The sequence below is a fragment of the Tamandua tetradactyla genome, chromosome 1 (genome assembly GCF_023851605.1).
Source record: "Tamandua tetradactyla isolate mTamTet1 chromosome 1, mTamTet1.pri, whole genome shotgun sequence".
Lineage (NCBI taxonomy): Eukaryota > Metazoa > Chordata > Mammalia > Pilosa > Myrmecophagidae > Tamandua > Tamandua tetradactyla.
The window spans coordinates 61,032,224-61,051,428 of NC_135327.1; the positions used below are offsets into that span (position 1 = coordinate 61,032,224).

Below are 19,205 nucleotides of genomic sequence, written 5' to 3' on the forward strand. Positions count from 1 at the left end.
CCAGCCACCCTGGCCAGGACTGAGTAGGGGATTCGTGAGCAGCACCAAGAATGCGGGGCCACCAGTCCATGCAGCAGATGTATTCGCATATTAAACTCAATATCCACAATCTCCAAATCACCAAGAGACACACACTATGAAAAATGATTTATTTTCAGTTAAAATACCAAGCAGATACTCGCAAAACACGAGTGGAACTCATGGCTGCCCTTCCTACCCACCTGGGCAGCAGCTTCATGAGAAGTACTCAACCTCTCTGAGGACACCCAACCCAACCCCCCATTCTCAGGAAACCAGACCCGAGGCAGCCCGCCCGTCTGCTTGACCACCTTACTGAAATCCCACGTTCTGCTGAGGGCTGGAAGGCGCCTCTGCTCCGGGAGCTGACTAGAGCCCTGAGGATGGGGACCCAGCCCCTCAAAGCAGAATGGGTTGGGGGGCACGCAAGGGTTGCGGCCCCTGGACAGGAAGGGGGCTGGGGCCTGGGGCCGCCTCGCTGGTGGGCTGTGGCTCCTTGAGGATGGTGCTGGGTGGAGGCTGGAGCTGGCTGGGCGCGTGGGGCATTGGGGTGGGTGGCTGATGGGCATACGGAGGGTGCTTGCCTGTAGCTTGCTTCTGCATGGCTCTGAAATGACCACTCTCTTCCAGTACCTCAATGGTCTAAGGGGCAGAGGCAGAAAAACCCCCAGTCCCCAACCTTGTTCTTAAAAAAAAAGTAAATAAAATGAGCTCACAAGTTATAGACAGGTTAAAGGGACTATCATAGATTTGGTCACTGGTTCTGAGGGCAAGGGTGTTTTCTTTGCAGCATGCTTTCTTGTGTGGTCTGAGCTGGTGGGTGCGGAGGCCAACTGAGAGCATGACACATTGCCGCCCCCGAGGCTGCGGGACCAGCCTGCTGCCTGGAAGAGGCCCCAGAACTCAAGTAGGAGTGTGACCAGACATGGAAGTGTCAGACTATACCAGAAGTTGAGGAGCTTGATGTTGGGGGTTGGGGGTTGGGCACAGGGCCTGGTCACTACAAGAGCGCCAGTGGGGTCTGGAGCCCTCAATGGGATGGATGGACACCAGACTAACACGGGCAACCCAAAGACGTCACCAGTTCCCTTCAAAGCTGAGATGTGCCAGGTGCTTGTCGTGTGATGGCTCCTGGCAGGTGCTGCCTGTTGTGCCCTGTGGGGCTCAGAAAGTTCTCAGACCCTAAGCAGACAGTGCCAGGCCACTGAGGCCTCCTGGCATGTCAGCTGGCGGGGCTGGCAGCCCTTTGGGGCAGCTGCCCTCAGCCGACCACCCCGGATGCCGGCGTCCTTGACTGAGCCGGCACAGCTCTCTGCACATGTGGCCATGCACTTGGGGAGGCCTCACTACAAGTTCTCCTGGCCAGCCCCACACGAGGGCCATGAGCTGTGGGCAGCATCCCAGTGGTCCGCCTGGGTGGCCTCATGCCCACCCTGGGCTCTCCCTCGTCTCATTCCAGGGCCCAGCTGGCTCTGCTGCTCCATGGTGGCCACCTCCCTGCGGGACCCCCAGTGGACACCAAGTGGACTCGGGTCACCTGGGGCCAGCATCCCCCCCAGTGCGGTTCCACCACAGGTGAGGCCCGGCAAGGGGTCCAAGGAGCTGACAGTGGCATATGGCTCCCCGGCAGGCTGTGCCAAGGGGGCAGCATTAGCTGCCCCAAACCTGAAGGCACCCTTCTGGGGCAGTCCTAGGGGCTGTACCTGTGCATATCCTTCCCCACTCCTGGCTCTAGTCCCACCTGGCCCCCAGGACTGAAACCCATCCCACGCGGGGGTCATTGCCCTTGGGGTCCAGATGTTGTGCAGGCAGGGACGAGAGCGGGAACACAGCAGTCCCCAGCAAAGCCAGGTACCCGCGGACCCTCAGGTCCACCAACAGGCCTTCATAGAGAGCCAGAAGGCCTAGGCACTCAGCATTATTTTGGTTAAAATGCTATAAATCTGACTCTTCCTAAAGCCTAAATAGTCCACTTCAAAATGCCCACAGAGTTATGCAAGGGCAGCCTTGACACCTGGCACCTGCCTGGGGCTGAAGGATGAGGGGCCCATCTTGCTCTACCCGCACAGGCTGGCAGTAGGGGTGGGGTCCCTGGAGCTGCCCAGGCCCAGCACCCGCCCTCAGCTCGCTCCTTTGCCACCTGCCCACCTGGGCCCACAGCCCCTCCACGGTGCTGGAGACCGAGTCCATGCACTGTCTTGACCCTGCCACTGGATACAGGAGAGGGGTTGCTGCTCACCCAAAACCCTCAGGAGAAGTGGTGGGAGGAAGTGGCCCAGCAGAACCTGGCGTTGGCAAACCCGATGGCCCTCGCCGGTGCCAGCAGCCAGCATGCGTGGTACTCCTGGCCTGGGGCCTCCGCCCTGCTAGTGGCTGCACAGCCACCTCCTTCCCGTCATCACCCCTCGGCCCTGCCGAAGGCCCAACGTGAAAACGGCATCAATAACAACAGGTGGAAAAATATATTTCCCAAGAAAAAAGAGGAAGAGTTTGGAGTCTGGAGACTGACGTTGCAAGCTGGCGCCGTCTGTCTACCCCTTCTTCTTCTGTGGATTCCAGTGTTTCCTGTCTCTTTGGTTCAGCAGCCCCACGGGGGCCCCCTGCACCCCACCAGCCCTGCACCCCGCCCATGCCCCCAGAGGCAGAGGCTACAACGCTCCTGTCCGGTCCATAGGGCCTGCCCTCCAGCCACCGGCTACTTTTGCTCGTGACCCTCTGCCACGGCGGCCACCTCAATGGTGGCCGTGGGCTCCTCAGGCCCCGGGGCAGCCACGGTGCTCTCCACTGCACCAGTGGGCACAGTCACGATGGTGCTGGCCCCAGGGCCCACCTGTGCCACACTCTGCAGGGCAGGGCCCAGGCCAGGCAGGGTGAGCAGCTGCAGCGGGCTCACCACCTTGACCACAGTGCTGCCATCCTGCATGGCGGCAGTGCTCAGCACCGTGAGGCTGGATGCGTCCGGGTGGATCTCCACAGTGCTGGGGAAGGTGGAGCCTGAGGAAGCCAGTACAGTGTAGCCCCCCAGCAGCGGGGAGGCTGGGGAGTTGGCGGGGGGGGCCTGTGGGGAGCCTTTGCTCAGGAGGGCAGAGGGCAGGGTGGACACCATTTTGCTGAGAGGCACGCCGGCCAGCTGGGAGACGGGCACGCCCTGCGGAAGAGCAATTTGCGCAGACTGGGTCAGCACCTGCGAGGCGATAGCAGCTGGTCCAGATGTGGCCCTGGCCAGCCGGGGCCGCTTGGTGGGCGGTGGGAGGGAGACAGGGGTCAGCGTCATGAGCACATTGTTCAGGTGCTGGGACTTGTGCTTCAGCTCCTTGGCACGTCTGCGGTGCTCATCACAGCGCTGCTCCAAGGCTGGGGGAGACAACAGAGTCACTACACAGCTCAGGTGGGGGAAAGGTGGGGGGAGAGGGGGACACTGTCACTGCGTGGCTCAGGGTGGTGGTGTGGAGGGGGAAGAAGGGGGGAGAGGGGGACACTGTCATTGCACAGCTTGAGGTGGGGCGAAGGTGGAGGTAGAAGGAGAAGGTGGAGGTAGAGGGGGGAAGGTGGGGGAAGAGGGGGAAGGTAGGGGAAGGTGGGAGGAGAGGAGGAAACCATCACTGCACTGCTCAAGGGGGAGGGGGACACGAGGAAACCCAGATGCCCATGTGGCCACTGAGGGGAGGTCAGTGGGCAGGACCACACAGATGAGGGTCTGATCTGGCCAAAGGGGACAGAGATGCTGTATCAAGACTGCACCTCGAGCTTCCACATGTTTCCCTGTTAGTTAAAAAAATCCCATATTTAAGAGTAACTTTTGTTATGGGGTTGCACGCACTATAGTAAGATGGCAAAAAGCAGGCATAACGAGCCTGTTCACACACACAGCATCCAGATGTGACGGGAGCTAGGACAGAGAAGCACAAAATCTCAGAGGTGAATGCTAGGGAGATAAGGCGTCTCCTCTGTAAATTTTCTGCTGACATAATTACTTGGGTCACTGTAGGAAAGTCAGCAAAGAGAAGCAACCTGCACTTCCTGCCGCAGCCACATCCGGCCGCTGAGGCCAGGCTTCACCGAATTCCCGTATGTCGGCTGTATGTGTTCTCCTAGGTCTTCCTGATGACACCCCACTGACGTACCTGCCAGGTCCCGGGCGTACTGCTCCCGAGAACGGTCCATCTGGCACTTGTGGCTGGCCAGTACCTTCTTCACCAGGTCCAACATGCCGAAGTTATGCACGATGTTGTTCAGCAGCACTGCATCTGGAAGGGGTGATGCAGGCCGTGAGACAGGGACCTGCTCCAGGAGGCAGCCCCTGGGGCCCCGCAAGCCAGGGCACATCCCTTGCACCAAGAGCCTCTTAAGAAGCGCAAAGATGCTGTGAGCTCTGCTCTAGGTCTCCACTCCCTCCCAGCCCCAATAGCTCAGCATGGCCGAACTGCCCAGCTCTGGGCTAAGGGAGGCACCCCCAGGACTGCTGAGTCCTGCCTCACCTCGCAGCTGCAGGGGAGGGTCCTGAGCCCGCTGCTGCAGGCCCCGCATGGTCTCTGCCAGCTCCTGGTGGAACTCCTGGATGACCTCGTCCAGGAGGCCAGCCTCCTTCAGTCCCCGCCAAAACGCAAATGTGTCTTCTGTGGAGGCAAGGTGTGCGTGCCAGTGAGCAGGGGGCGGATGTGACATGGCAGCCCATCCAGCAGCCAGGGCAGGTGCCTGTCCCAGACGACACCCTCCATGCAGCCGTTCCACCCAGAGACAAGCACAGCTCCCCAGCATGGCAGCAGTCTGGCATTGGCCCAGCCATGTGGACAGCAAGGGGTCTCCCAGGAAGGAGGGTGAGCTGTAGGTATGGCACCACCGCTGGGCACAGGCCTTGAGCAGCTGGGACTACAGCTGCGTCCCCAAGGGGTAGTGCCGCCATATGAGATCTATTCAAGGGAGCCCTGTCCCTTCCCGGTCAGGGGTTGGACACTTGTCCACCAGTTTGCAGCGGGTCAGCGATCCCCACTCCCACCCACCCTGCATGGACGCTCTTGGATGTCCCCCGTGAGCCCCCTGTACCTCCAATGGCTGTGGTCCAGTCCCCGGGGTCCTCGCAGGTCTCTATGGTGATGGTGGCAGGAGACCCATTCACTGCAACCAAGAGAGGCTCTGCTGAGCGGCCTGCGGCAGGGCTCGGGCTGGCCCACTCCAGGCCCCTTTCTGCCCTGCCACTCGGCCTCACACTGCATTCTGACATGGCTTCTCTATACTGGTTTTCACAAAACCAACAAGCACTACACATGTTGTACAGGCAAAGAACATACTGGCTCCATTTTCAGTTTATTTTTAAACTTTTTATTCAAATATACTTCAAACATAAAAGAGAAACACTGAGGTAAATCTCCTGGAGCCCATAACCCAGCTTCATCAATTAGCAACATCTTGCTAAGATTCTCGTCACCATTTTAGGCAGCCACTTTCAAAGACCTGGGCCTTAGGACGAGTCAGGGCATGCCAGGACTCCACTGTCTGCTCTATTAAGCCTACATCACGTCTTTTATCTCACTTCTTTAGATTATGTCTTATTGACGTCGTTTTTTTTTAGTATTTATTCTTTTCCTACATTTCTAAATCAGCAGAGAGGGGCTCTGAGAAACCACCTATACCGGCTCATCCTTTAATTCCATTTCCAGATCCTCTGTACTGTTCATGTGTGGACATTTGGGACTATTTCTGATGCCAGCCTTATGTACAGTTCTGATTGAAAAGGCACACAGAGCAGCTGGCTAATGTTTTTATGTGCTTTTCAGACTTAAATCAACCAGCCTTTCCTAGTCCATCAGATACAGAGGCAGTGGACACCGCTATAGATTTGGAGGTACATGAAGCAGTGTTCTTCATCTTTCGGCCTAAGTGGTGGTGCTAACCACTGACAGCCAGATGTTCTCAGAGGAAGGCAGCTATAGACCGCTGCACACCTGAGGGATGGTGAGACATGGTTCCAAACGTCTAGCGGAGGGCCACGTTCAAACAGTGGGCACCGAGTAGAGGGCTCAGAAGATGAATGATGAAGGGGCTTCCAACACTGGAGACCCCCACCCACCCCACCCCTGCTTTCCAGTATAGGTCAAGGTCCACTGGCTGGTCACGTCTGGATCAGCACCAGGACAGAGTAGGGACTAGTCTTTGGTCAAATAGCAACACCACCCCAGCCCCAATACTGCAGAATGACAGTCTGGGAACAATGCAAGTAACATCCCAGAAAATTCAATACCTCTAAAATATCACTGGTAACATCACCTGGGAACTTAGGGTTTAACTCCACTCAAACTTCAATTTCAATAATTTCTATATTCACAACGCCTGAAAGAATTCCAGGAAATGTTTAATCCTTCTATAGGTTAAAACATCATTCATGGGAGGTGTACTCTTCACTAAGCAGGGGCACTGCCCCGGGGGTGGGGGACTCCTGACACAGGAGAGGCTCCTGTAGTGCTCCTGCAGGGGTACTTCCCTGCAGGGTATGATGGGCCAGACCAGGACCCCGGACTCTGCACCTCCTTCAAGTGGGGGTGGGCAGGGGTGGGCATGGGGTTTTGCTTTATACTCTTTAAACCTTTTTCTGATGTGAAATATTACACTTTATAATAAAAATGGTGTAAAAAGAAAAATCACTTCAATGTCCCACCAATGCAAACCACAATCCTGTGAGATGTCCCATGCCTGCAAGAAGGCAAGGGGCAGAGCACGGGGATGAGGAGGCCCGGCACATACCGTCGGCTGTGGCAGGCGTGAGCGGGATGTATTCGGCAGAGGTTGGGCTGCTCAGGGACACGCGGGCTCCCGAGAGGTCGATCTTGGTGCTGCGGCAGGTGTTGGAGCAGACCTTGTCGTGCTGGTAGAAGTCCAGCTCCCCAGAGTCCATGATCTTCCTGAGCAGGGCGGGGAGGAGGGCGGTCAGGAAATGAGCGCCAGCTGTGGGGCCAGGTGCTCTGCTGCCCTATCTGCTCTTCCAGTCCAGGCAACCTACCCATGTCCTTCCTGGCTGCCTCCAGGCTGCCCCACTTGTCCTCTGTCCGGGAGGGGGCATTTCTGTGGCAGCAGCACAGCTACTCATAGCTCACACCCTCGGGGAGGGGGAGGCCTTGCTGCAGGTACCTGGGCCTGGACAGGGGCTCTTTTGTGGAAGTGACTGCTATCGTCGGCTCCCAGTGGGAGAATCAAGAGCACTAACCAGTGGGTGTCTGTAGATGCCCAGCCAAGGACTGCGGGCTGGGCCCTTCTGGGTGTCGGGGGCTCTACAGCTAATTCAGGGGCCCAGCTGCCTCATGTTCAGTCCAGGCCTGAAAGCAGCGTTGGGACAGCGGCTAGTGACAGTACAAAGGCTGCAAGGAGGCCTCTGGGTTCCCAGGAGCGTAGCAAGGGCCATCTGAAAAGCACTGGCACTTGCCCCTGCTTGCTCTCCCCCCACTCCCACATTTCCATGCACCCACAGTGACCCATCAAGAGTGCCAGGCAGCCCCATGTGGCCCCTGCCCAGCCTCAGGGCAGTGTGGCAACATGGCACTCGGTGGGTCCTTTCCCCTACAGCTCGTGATGCCCTTAGCTGGCTGGTGAAAATTGGCCGTTGACTGCCCAGGTACCCTGCCCTGGCCAGCCCTCCTTTTCCAATGAAATGGCCATCACTTTCCACAGAGTTGGGCCATGCAGCCGCGTGAAAGAGAAATCAAAGGTTTGGTAGGACTTAGAGAGAGCACCGGGAGCGTTCTGGGAAGGAGCCCAGGCCAAGTCACCGTGGAGCCTGTGAGCTCTGACTCCCAGGACACAGAGCAACAGTGCCTGACTAGGAGGGACTATAGAGCAGAGGGCCCCACCGGGCCATGCCACAGGTCTCTGCCAGTCCTCTGACACCTGAGTCCCTGCTACCCTGGGTCCTTGGTCACCCCAGGTCCCTGCCACCCATGTCCCCAGCCACCACCTCGGGTCCTCGGACAACCAGGTCCCTGTGGCGTCTGCACCTTCCAGATGCACAGACAGTGACAGGCTCCCAGCTCACAAGAACATGAGCGGAGCCCATGGCAGAGGCTAGCACTGAAAGGTTTCTTGATACCGGTGTGCTGCCAAACACACCCCTCATGCCCAAGAAGTGCTCTCTCCAGGGTATATGTGAAGAGGAACAGGCCCTCCCGTGGCAGAGCAACACACACCAAACACACCAGTGCTGTCAAAGATGGGTTAGATATGTGAGTGTGGACATGAGCAGAGAACACGGGAGCGAGCATGGCACAGAACAGATGGAGATACTCTGCCCTGCCAAACTCAAGAGGGGAGTTGTCACCACCAAGTGGACACAGTAACTGCTCTACAAAGATTAAAACATTAAAATTAGGAATCATATCCTGGGGTATGAACTGAAAAGCCCAGTGCCTGTCCTCCAGCTTTGCAGAAGGGGCATGTTCCTTGCTATCTCATAGGTGGCAGGGGAAGAGAACAGATGGATGCACAACCAGGGCAGGGGGCTTAGTGGCCAGAGCAGCCATTCGTGGCACCCTCACTGGCTCAGGGTGGTGGCCTGGGAGCTGTCCTTCAAAGAGCAGGGGCTGTTGCTGTGAGGCTGAGCTCAGCCAGATACCATCCCCTAACGTAGCATTTTAGAACAGATCATCTGTGGGAACCTGAGTCCCTGAGCTGGGTAACTGCATGGTGGGACTTGTGTAAGCAGACTAGGTGGAGGGGATGGTGAAGTATGGTGGTAACGTGGCAAAATGTGAAAATGTGATGGGTCAGGATAAAGCATATATGGGAATTCTTTATACTATGCAACTTCTTTCGGTAGGTTTGAAATTATTTCAAAATAAAAACCTGACAAGATCTGAGCTGAGAAGCTGGGCTGTGTGCGGCACCACTGTCCTGAGCGGAAGTGGCTGCCCGCGTGTCTTTGGAGAGCTGGCCTTGGGGACAGGAAGCCTGGCGTTGCCCAGCAGCCGGCAGACTGGAGGCCTCTCTGGGCAGCGTCGTGAGGACCCACCTTCCCTGGAGTCTTGGTGCGAGGCCAGCCACCCTGCAGCCCATGGCCAAAGTAAGGAGAAGGTGGGAGGAAAACAAGAGGGAGAGCACAGCAAGAAACTGGCTGCACACATGGATCCTGGCCACCAGGGACCAGGCTTACTTTTCCCTTCCCAGGAAGGCAAGATGGAAAATGACAGGGAAGCAAGAGACCAGTTATCAGGTCAGAGAATGGGAGCACCGAGGTTCATGTGGGAGGCAGCAGCTTTAGGCAAGCTGAGGAGGTGCAGGGACATACATGCAGGGGACAGAGGCACTGAAATGTCTTCTGGGGCCTGCACTGCTCCACACTTCCTGTTCACCCAGGCCAGCAGGCCCCAGTGCACTACCCGGTGGAGGGAGGAGGAAACAACTCACCCCGCCACCTTGCCAATTGAAGCCTGGTGCCAGTGTCCAGGTCACAATCCTCCGAAGCAGGCAGAGCCCATCTGGGGGGACTCTGGCCAAATGGCCCTACACTACCCCTGGGTGATGGTGACTTAAAGGGGCTTACTTTGTGAAAATCCACTGAGCTGTCCACATAGGACATGTGTCCTTTTGTGTGCATATTTTAGTAAAGAATAATGAAGAAACCAATCGAAAGAATGACATAAAAGGCGATGTTAAGCAATTAAACCTGATTGTATCTGAGCCTCACATACTGTATGTTTTTAATAGGGAACAGCTATGATAACCTCCAGGTAAAAGATCTTTGAAAATTACATGAAATCAAAAGCAAACAAAAACAAAGGACACGGTATCTCTTTCTCCAGCGAGGAGACACCTGCACTCGCCACCTGAGAGCAAGGTACCCCTAAGTGGCCCTCAGCAGACACACACCTGAGAGCAAGGTGCACCTGTGCAGGCGGCCCTTGACCAACACCCACCTGAGCATGATGCCGTTCATGCGGATAGCTCTCTTCCAGTCCTTCAGGGTGGACTTGCCGGCCAGGTGGACGAACTCCTTTGGACTGATGACATGCTCGTCATACTGCAGAGGAAAGCGCAGCAGCACCAGTTGAGGCTTGGCCAGCACAAGAACTTGGAGGGAACCCCCGCCCCCATCCCTGGGCCATGGGGATCCCTCCCAGCAGCCTCTCCCTGCAGGAAAGAGGTGCAGGGACAGCAGAAGAGCACAGTGTCCCACCTGCCACAGGGCAGCTGACAGCCACAGGCCCCATGAAGCAGTCCTTACTAACTCACTCTGACAGCAGGATTCTACTAACAGCCCTCTGTATTCAGCCAAAAGAAAAAATGAGGTGAAGGGGATGTGACCTGTGGCACTTGGAGGCTGGACAGGGACCCTGGCTCTCCAAGTGTCACAAAAAACAGAGCATTGTGCTTCAGTTGAGGTAGAGGACGCAGTTTGAAGCCCAAGGAGGGAGCCAAGTGGATGCTGGGCACCCAGGAAAAGCCAAAGGGACTACACGCTCAGAAAGCACAAGATGTCCCCTCCAGTAGGACTCAGCCAGACCCTTTGCTCAAGTTGCTTGGGGCACATACTGCGCAGCAGACCACAATAGTGCAGTAAAACGGCCGCCCCTGCAGCCACCCTGGGTGCTAGGCTAGCTGCTCATCATAATGCAGGGCGCAGAGGCACCCTGTTCTTGCACATATAGACACATCAATGCGAGAGGCAAGGGGGCATCCTCCCTACCCAGGATGTTCTTGGTACATCACCCAGTCTTGCTAAGCAAGTAATAACTGGAACCAGACTCGAAATAAAACTCTGTTTGCTTAGACAACAATCAAGCTAGGAACAGATAAGACACTGGGCCTTACAGAGGCGCCAAGAGGAGCTCCAGATGAGGCTCAGGAGTGCTGCTGGGCTAGGGAGACACACCTGGGGAACCTCTCCTGGAGCTTGGGGTGCTTTGTAAGGTAGAGCCAACTTGCTGGTCCTATCCAGGCAACTGTGCCAAGTGCAGGGACGGGCCAGCTCTCTCCAGACGCCAGCAGCACCTGAGGAATGTCCCTTGCCCACACAAGGTGTGCCCAGACCCCCGGCCCTGGACCCTCCTGCCTGCTGCAGGTTCCTTTATCTCATCCCTAAAGAGCCAGCTCCACTCACAGCCAATGCGACTCTCTGACCAGGACCATCTTCTCAGCCCCCGCATGCCTGCAGTTTTCTTTCGTGCCCCAGGAAGTCACTCTGACCACTTTGCCCAGCTGACCCAGGGAAGGCCAACCAGAAGCCAGGTGGGTAGATTCTGCAAGGGGCCCAGGGCTGGCTGGGACATCCCCCTGTGCATGGCCTGTGGCAGTGACCATATCCCACCCCTAGCCTATACCCTCTTCCTCACACAAACTGCCACCGCCTCCATCCCCCTTGTGCTGGTTTGAAAGAACACCCTTCTCTACCACTGCCCTGGCTGGGGCCTCAACCTGCCCCCCTCCTCTACTACCCTTCACCTATGCTTTCGTTCCACTGGGCCCACCTTCTCTGATCTTGGTTTTCTTCCCTTTCTCACATCCATCTGGACTGAGTCATTGTCCTTCATGTTCCATAGTGTTCTCTGCCAGTCAGGACTAAGTCGTGGCAACATAATTCCTCTGGAGCCCCCTGCCTGCTGCCGCTGTGGCCACGTCTTTTGTTTTCTTCTAGCATCCTCATGAGGCGTTATTACTGTTGCTTTACACAGCCAGTTTTCTTTAGCACTGCACATAGTCCCCCTTCTTTACTCCTCGTGCCATCTGGCACCAAGACTTCTATCTGGAATCTCCCTTCCTCTGCCTGAAAATCAGTTTTCAGAATCTTTAGTGATGATTTTCTGGTGGCAAACTTAGTTTTGTCTGAACATGCCTTTATTTCACCCTGACTCTTGAAAGGGACCTCACTGAGCACAGCTGCACTCTAGCACACGACAGCAGTTTCCTCCTCAGCCTTGGCTCCTAAAGCACTTTCAGGAAACCAGCTGTGGGCACAGTTCGGGCTCCGTGTCACCTGCCTCTTCTCTCCACCCATTTTTAGGACCTTCTTTGGCTCTGACATTCCAGTTTCACTATGATGCTACCTATTGCAAATTCCTTTTCTGCTTGCAACTTTTTATTGTGATATAATCTCACATGTAAAGAATAGCTGCCAGGGAGGTACAAGGAACCCTAAACTCCCACTACGCAGATCTGCCAGCCACTGGCCCTGAGCTCCCATCCTGTGTGCTCCCGACCCTGTGTGCTCCCCCTAGGTTATCTCCCCCACCCGTGTGCGCCCCCCCATGTTCCTCCCCCACTTGCATGTGCACATATTCACAGACAGTTTTTCCTCAACTGTTGAGAAGTTGGAGACATCAGGCCCCTTCACCCCTAAATATTCATTATGTATTTCTAACAACATGGTTCTTTTATAGAACTGTAGCACAGCTATGAAATTTCCACTAATGTGATATTACCTAATCCATGGTTCATATTTAAATTTCAGACTGTCCCAATAATTGTTTTTACAGCTATTTTTTTCTTTGCTGGGATCAAGATGAGCTCCCCCCAAAAGGATTTTCATTTATTTTCATCAGATGCCTGTGGGGACTGCTTGCCCCCCCAACCCCTTTGCTCTGGTCTCCCCAGCCCCACACCCCTCTGCTCCAGTTCCCCCAGCCCCACACCCCTCTGGTCCAGACCCCAGCCCTAAAATCCCCTGCTCCAGACCCTGGCCCCACACCCCTCTGCTCTGATCCCCCCAGCCCCACATCCCTCTGTTCCAGCCCCCAGCCCCACACCCCTCTGATCTGGTCCCCCCAGCCCCATACCCCTCTGCTCCAGATCCCAGCCCCACACCCCTCTGATCTGGTCCCCCCGTCCCACAACCCTCTGTTCCAGACCCCAGCCCCACATCCCCCTGCTCCAGACCCCGGGCTCACACCCCTCTACTCCAATTCCCCCAGTCCCATAACCCATTGCTCTGGTCCCCCGACCCTCCCCAGCATGTAGAATCTCTGTCTTTCTGCCCCCACACCGCTCTGTTCTCACTTCTCTCGGGACAGGGGTCTGCTGGCCTCCTAGGTGTGGGAGTGCCAGGCTATGAGTGATCCCACCCACAGCTTTGGCATGCGAGTCTGTGACAAATGCATGTGTCCTCACCTGGACACACTTCACATTGATTCCGGGACACACGAACTTTCTCCAGATTAGGCTGGCTCGGCTGTCCCCGCAGGTGATGGGGTACACGATTTCAGCCTCCAGGCTCTCCTCCTCTTCAGCCATCTTCACTTCTCACAAGGTGCATGGACAGGGAAAGGGTAAGAAGGAAAAATCAGTTACAACCTCTCTAAAGCACTTCCTGTACAGCAGGAAAAGACATACTAACTTGGAAACCAAAAATACAGGAAGGCACTGGGATAGGGGTCAATGCAGGAAATGCACTTCGCAGTGCTGCCACCAAGAGCTTTGTCCCCTCCATTCCCTGATTAGGTTTTCAGATAAATTCATAAAACCAATCTCATAGTACCACCATATTTAATGGATATAACTCCATTAAAATATAGTTCAACTGATGAACCACTTGGAGAAATAAAGTTTCACTTGAAACAGTTACAGGGAAATTTATTTTTCATGTTTTAAAGAGCTCGTGGGCCTTTCCTCTCGGGTAGCTCAATAGCAGCAAAGAAGTTAGCAGGAATTTTTGTGACCTTTCACTTATCACTATAATAAAACAACAAATAAAGGATTGGGGAAAAGAAAACAACTATTCAAAAAGGAAAAACTCCAGGGGTCCCCCCTCTACCTTCCCACCTCGTCATGGGCAGGGGCCAGGACCTAGAGAGCAGAGCCACGGCCCCTGACACGAAGCTTCTTTCCTGAGGGCACATCTCGGTGAGAGGGCAAGTCCGCGCCCTCTCCAACTGCCCCCATCTGAGGGCGAGACCCATCCCTGGCAGGCACGGTGGCAGGCAGGCAGCCTCCTACCTAGGACGGCTTCCTTGAGCTGCGAGGAGGCTGTGAAGGCAGCTGCAGCAGCTGCAGCCGCATTTTCCGTCTCCATGTTATCTTCTGTCAAATCACCCCTGGAATGGGTGAAACAGAAAAGCAGGAACATCAGCCCTGCCCACTACACCTGGGGACCCCCTAGCACCCTGCTGGCCGCACAGCCCTTCCCTGCTCCTCTGTCAACCTTTCCAGTACAATCTGACAGCCAGCAGCAGTGCTGAATCCCACGCTGCTGCCCCCCAGGAAGGACAGGTATTTCCTTTGTCTCTAGTACCCAGGATCACACCTGGCTCAGGAAACAGGCCCTGCAAACTTGTGGGGGCAATGGATATTTCAGCTGGTCTCTACTCCAGGTCTTTCTTTAATGAAGTTATTTCATTATAGACTTTTTTATTATAATGGCTTATTAGTTATTTCATTATAATGACTTCATATGATTACAAAAACCATCAGAAAATATACAGTTTTAGAAAGAAGAAAGGAAACCACCAATGGCCCAACTTTATCTTATCCCAAAATAAATATAGGTGAATCAAAATGTAAATGAAAGGTGAAAACTTAAAAGCATTAAAAGGAAAAAAGGGAGTTTTTTGCTAACTAATCTCAAAATGCTCACAAAGGTTTTCTTCAAATAACACAAAACCCAGAAATAAAATAAAAAAGGAGAGAGTTGCCTATAAATAAATAAAACCTGGTTAGGTAGGGAGAAAAAAAACACCACTGACATTTTTTCTGAAAAAGAGACCCTGGGAGGAAAATGTTTAGAACTAAGAAAGAAAGTAGCTAATATCTGTATCACCTAAACGGCCCCCACACCTCCAGCACCAACACAACAAACCAATGGGAAAAGCACAAAGGTCACGTCCAGACAACTGGAAGGGTGGGAAGGCATGCTCTGACCATGAGTAAGGAATGCAACAGACCCCGCAAAGCAGCATCTGTGCCCAGTGAGCTATACAGTGGCAGGTGAGCACGTCTTCATGGGCAGAAGCAGATGGAGTGGGGAGCGTGAGCTTGGCACCCGGGACCTGGCAGGGGCTTAAGTCACTCCCAGGTACAAAGTGTGGCTGTCTGGGGAGGGCACTGGGTAGGTCCCCAGGTGGGCCCACCTGTGATGACTCCAGGAAGACACAGGCTTAGAAAGAGGAAGAATGATGTCACGTGAGAACAGCAGAAATCCAAGGAGGATGCACAGATTCAGAAGGCAAGCTGTGCTTCTCAGTCAGCACTCTGGAAATGGAGGGGACAGTGCCCTTTTGTTCTGGTTTGAAAGGAGTTATGTATCCTAGAAAAGCCATGATTTAATCCTAAGAAATCTTGTGGAAGCAACTGTTTCTCTTAATCCCTATTCAGTACTATAGGTTGGAAATTCGGGTTATCTCCTTGGAGATGTGACACAATCAATGTGGGGATTAAACTTAATTAGATGGAGATGTGTCTCCACCCATTCCAGGTGGGTCTTGATTACGTTACTGGAATTCTATGAAAGAGGAAACATTTTGGAGAAAGCTGGAGATTCAGAGAGAGCAGAAAAGAGCAACAGAGCCACAAGAAAGCACCAACAGGATGCCGTAGAACCACGAAGTAGAGTCCAGTGACTTTTAGAGATGAAGAAGGAAAACGCCTCCTGGAGAGCTGGTGAGGAAGCTAGCAGGTGATGCTGTGTTTACCATGTGCCCTTCCAGCCAAGAGAGAAACCCTAACTATATTCACCATGTGCCTTTCCACTTGAGAGAGAAACCCTGAACTTCATTGGCCTTCCTGAATCAAGGTATATGTCCCTGGATGCCTTAGATTGGACATTTCTACAGACTTGCTTTAACTGGGACATTTTCTTGGCCTTAGAACTGTAAACTAGAAACTCTATTAAATTCCCCTTCATAAAAGCCATTCCATTTCAGGTATATTGCATTCCGGCAGCTAGCAAACTAGACATCCTTTCACACACGGGAACCAGGAAGGAGTGTTCCAGGAGTGGGCAGACAGGACCAGGGACGACTGACCACAGGGAAGTCCACACCCAGCAGGCCAGAGCCACAGGCTACTAGGCGGGGTTGACCCATGCACAATGCCAAATCGGGCAAGTGCTGTCCAGCGCGGTGCTCAACCTGACAGAGAGAGTGCTGTATTTCCCAGACCCATGGGCTTGTCCAGGCACACACAGATGTGTGGGCTGCACCCCCACCCCCGACATTGCCCTTAGCTTGCCCATGGGCTCCAGCTGCTCCTGGCAGGTGGCCCATGAATACTGTCCACAGAGACCATGGCTGCTGTACTGACGGAAAATGCAAAAAGGAATCCTGTACGTGAATATCGTGTAGTATTTCCTCCATGGCTGTTGGAAGAGAAACTAATTGACTAGAATTTGCAGCTCAAACTTCATTTGAAAAATTTCCACTTCACTTACAAAAAGCAAATATCTGTGCAAATGCTGGTTATCTACAAAATGCTACACTCATTCTTTTAGCCTCAGCTGCAAGTCACCAGTTGCCATAGCAAGGCTGTGGGCGGGAGGTGGCCCTCCCAAGTTGTCACACATGAGGAACGCTCCCACGTTTCTCCTCAACAGCCACAAGAAAAGAAATTCCATGCCCACAAAGTAATTAACTGGCTTCTACTCCCCCAGTTTTTTCCAACACATGGCAGGTGTAAATCTCACCTTCAAACTAGTAGGATAATAGGTAAAAATTTCCCACAGAAAAAGAAATGTCTTTGGTCCTTTAGGATAATTCTATCTCAGCCACACACTGGCTTTTCTTCCCCAAATGGAAGGTGTCCTGGAAACTCTCCTCTCCTCCGTAAATAACTGACCAAGGAGAGCAGCTCTTCAGCAGCTGGGTAACAGACTGTGGCATAGTGCAAGACGAACCCCAGTGCTGCGCATACATGCCCACCTAAACTTGTGTGCATTCATGTGTGTCTATTTCCCCACCGGTGACTCTGGGATGACCCTATGGCTTGCTTTGACCGACAGGATGCAGCCAGGGCCCACCAGCTCCCACCCCTGCTGTCAATTCCTTCTACTCTGAGGACACCCAAGAGGAGGTGGCGCCAGCCATTCTGGCCAAGAATGCTGTCTTGTTTCAGGTGCAGATAATGAGAAATGGGAAGAGAAAGATGAGCTAAAGAACCACTCTTTTAAGCACAGAATTAGAGAGAACACAGAAGGTAAATGTGATTTGCATCAACCAGTTTCTCAGTGGCAAGAATCACCAAGTTAGAAATGGTGTCAGGGCAAAGGTCAAATTAGCTATGTGGCTGAAAGATACATCCTTAAAGCCCAGAGCACTTTAGCACCTAGCTAGGCCTGGGGGCTGACAGGAATCTGAAGGGAACCCCAAGGGCCTGTTCACCCTGCAGACCAAGACCTGTCACAACCCACCCTAGCCTGGAGGGGGAGAAGGGAGGCCTCAGGGCCAGGAGGTGCTCACCCAAGATGCCTGGAGGGCACCCGGACCCACAGACCAGGAGCTAACAGACCCGAAGCCTGGTGCCTAAGTGGGTGGGACGTGGATGAGGCTGAGCCTGTCTGGCAGATGGAAGGAATACAAACGGCAGTGCCAAATGAGAGGGTGTGGTAGACTGTAAAAACAGCCACAGTGCTTTGAGGTTCTTGCCATCCAAAGGTAGAGCCCTTCATGTAAAAATTTCGGTCACAGGAGGTGGAACGGAAGCACAAGGTTGTGAGTGTGACCAATGCCACCGGACTGTGTCCTTGGGAGCAGCCAAAGTGGGAAATACTATGTTGTATATATGTCATCACAGATTTTTTAAAAGGTAGAGTTTTATTTCTATCCCAGAATCAGTGTTTGGTTGAGTGATTCGCTCTAGCCAAAGGGACAGGAAGAAATAAGAGGCGAATTTCTCTCTGTATCCCCAAGGTACAAGGACGAAATTCAGGCTCTTCAGTTGACCAGCTCAGGAAAGAGAACTCTCTAAACCAGAAACCAAAGGTCGTAAAAACCAGATGCCAATGACATAGGTTTGTACAAACTGGCTATAAAAAACATTCTGGAGATAAGGAGCAATTTGATTATAACAGAGCATTAGAAGAGATAAAAATTTCTCAACATAGAAAGATGGAGAACATTCAATAAAACAGAAAAACAGAACTGAAAACAGCAGGTACAGGATGGTATGAGCTCATTTTGGTTAAAAAATATACATTGATATGTTTGAGAAGGGGCATGTGACGGGTTTCTGGGGTGCTAGGAATGTTCTGTGTTGGATTTATGAGAACTCATTAGCTGTACATTTTTGCCAGAAGCACTTTCCTATGTTTGCATTTATTTAATTATAAAAAGATATGAAGAAGTAATTCCTGTGCTTACCTACAAAGAAAGCATCTGGAAGAACGTTCTAAGTTGCCAGCTCCGGGCAGAGGGACACCGCCTTCTATTTCTGCTTCTCAGTGTTCTCTCATTTGCTACCATGCACATACATATTTTTATAATAATAAATGGTTATTTTTAATTTAAAAAAATCTGTCATGATAACAGTTAAAGTAACCAAAAAAGAGATGAGTCTTCAATTAGAGATAAAATGAAGGCGGTTGTTGAAAACAGTTCAAAGAATAGGAATAGAAGGGAACTTCCTCAACATGATAAAGGGAATATATGAAAAACCTATAGCTAACATCATCCTCAATGGGGAAAAACTGAAAACTTTCCCCCTAAGATCAGGAACAAGACAAGGATGTCCACTATCACCATTGTTATTCAACATTGTGTTGGAAGTTCTAGCCAGAGCAATTAAACAAGAAAAAGAAATACAAGGCATCAAAATTGGAAAGGAAGAAGTAAAATTCTGACTGTTTGCAGATGATAGGACTATATATCGAAACCTCTGAAAAATTCACAGCAAAACTACTAGAATAAATGAGTACAGCAAAGTGGCAGGTTACCAGGTCAATACACAAAAATCTGTAGTATTTTTATACACTAGCAGTGAACAATCTGGGGCAAATCAAGAAAAAAATTCCATTTATAATTGCAACCAAAAGAATAAAATATTTAGGAATAGATTTAACTAAAGATACAAAAGACCCATACAAAGAAAACTATAAAAGAAAATATCTATCTCTTTTAGAAAAAAATATACTTTATTTTATTTAATGGTAACTATTTAAGTGCTGTTTTTCCTTTTGGCTTTGACTTCTAGAAAATTCAATAATAAATGTCAGTACCCTTGTGTAATAAAAAAAAAAAAAGAAAACTATAAGAAATTGTGAAAAGAAATCACAGAAGACCTAAATAAAT

At 52.4% G+C, this 19,205-nt stretch overlaps 1 protein-coding gene across 4 annotated transcripts in view; it reads right to left on the reverse strand.

The window, feature by feature from the left end:
- Nucleotides 1-134: 134 nt before the first annotated feature.
- The window catches only part of GMEB2 (glucocorticoid modulatory element binding protein 2), a 49,774-nt gene continuing 30,703 nt past the window's right edge, over nucleotides 135-19,205 (reverse strand). For 3 of the 4 annotated variants that reach the window (XM_077117469.1, XM_077117473.1, XM_077117476.1), the window contains exons 3-10: nucleotides 13,927-14,024; nucleotides 13,102-13,229; nucleotides 9,915-10,018; nucleotides 6,757-6,914; nucleotides 5,062-5,133; nucleotides 4,497-4,634; nucleotides 4,143-4,265; nucleotides 135-3,372 (exon numbers count right to left, since the gene is read on the reverse strand). In XM_077117469.1, coding sequence (XP_076973584.1) covers nucleotides 2,714-3,372; nucleotides 4,143-4,265; nucleotides 4,497-4,634; nucleotides 5,062-5,133; nucleotides 6,757-6,914; nucleotides 9,915-10,018; nucleotides 13,102-13,229; nucleotides 13,927-14,024 — 1,480 coding nt within the window. In that variant the 3' untranslated portion in view covers nucleotides 135-2,713. Of the gene's footprint in view, nucleotides 3,373-4,142; nucleotides 4,266-4,496; nucleotides 4,635-5,061; nucleotides 5,134-6,756; nucleotides 6,915-9,914; nucleotides 10,019-13,101; nucleotides 13,230-13,926; nucleotides 14,025-19,205 lie in introns of those variants that run through there. The other variant, XM_077117477.1, reaches the window with a different exon arrangement.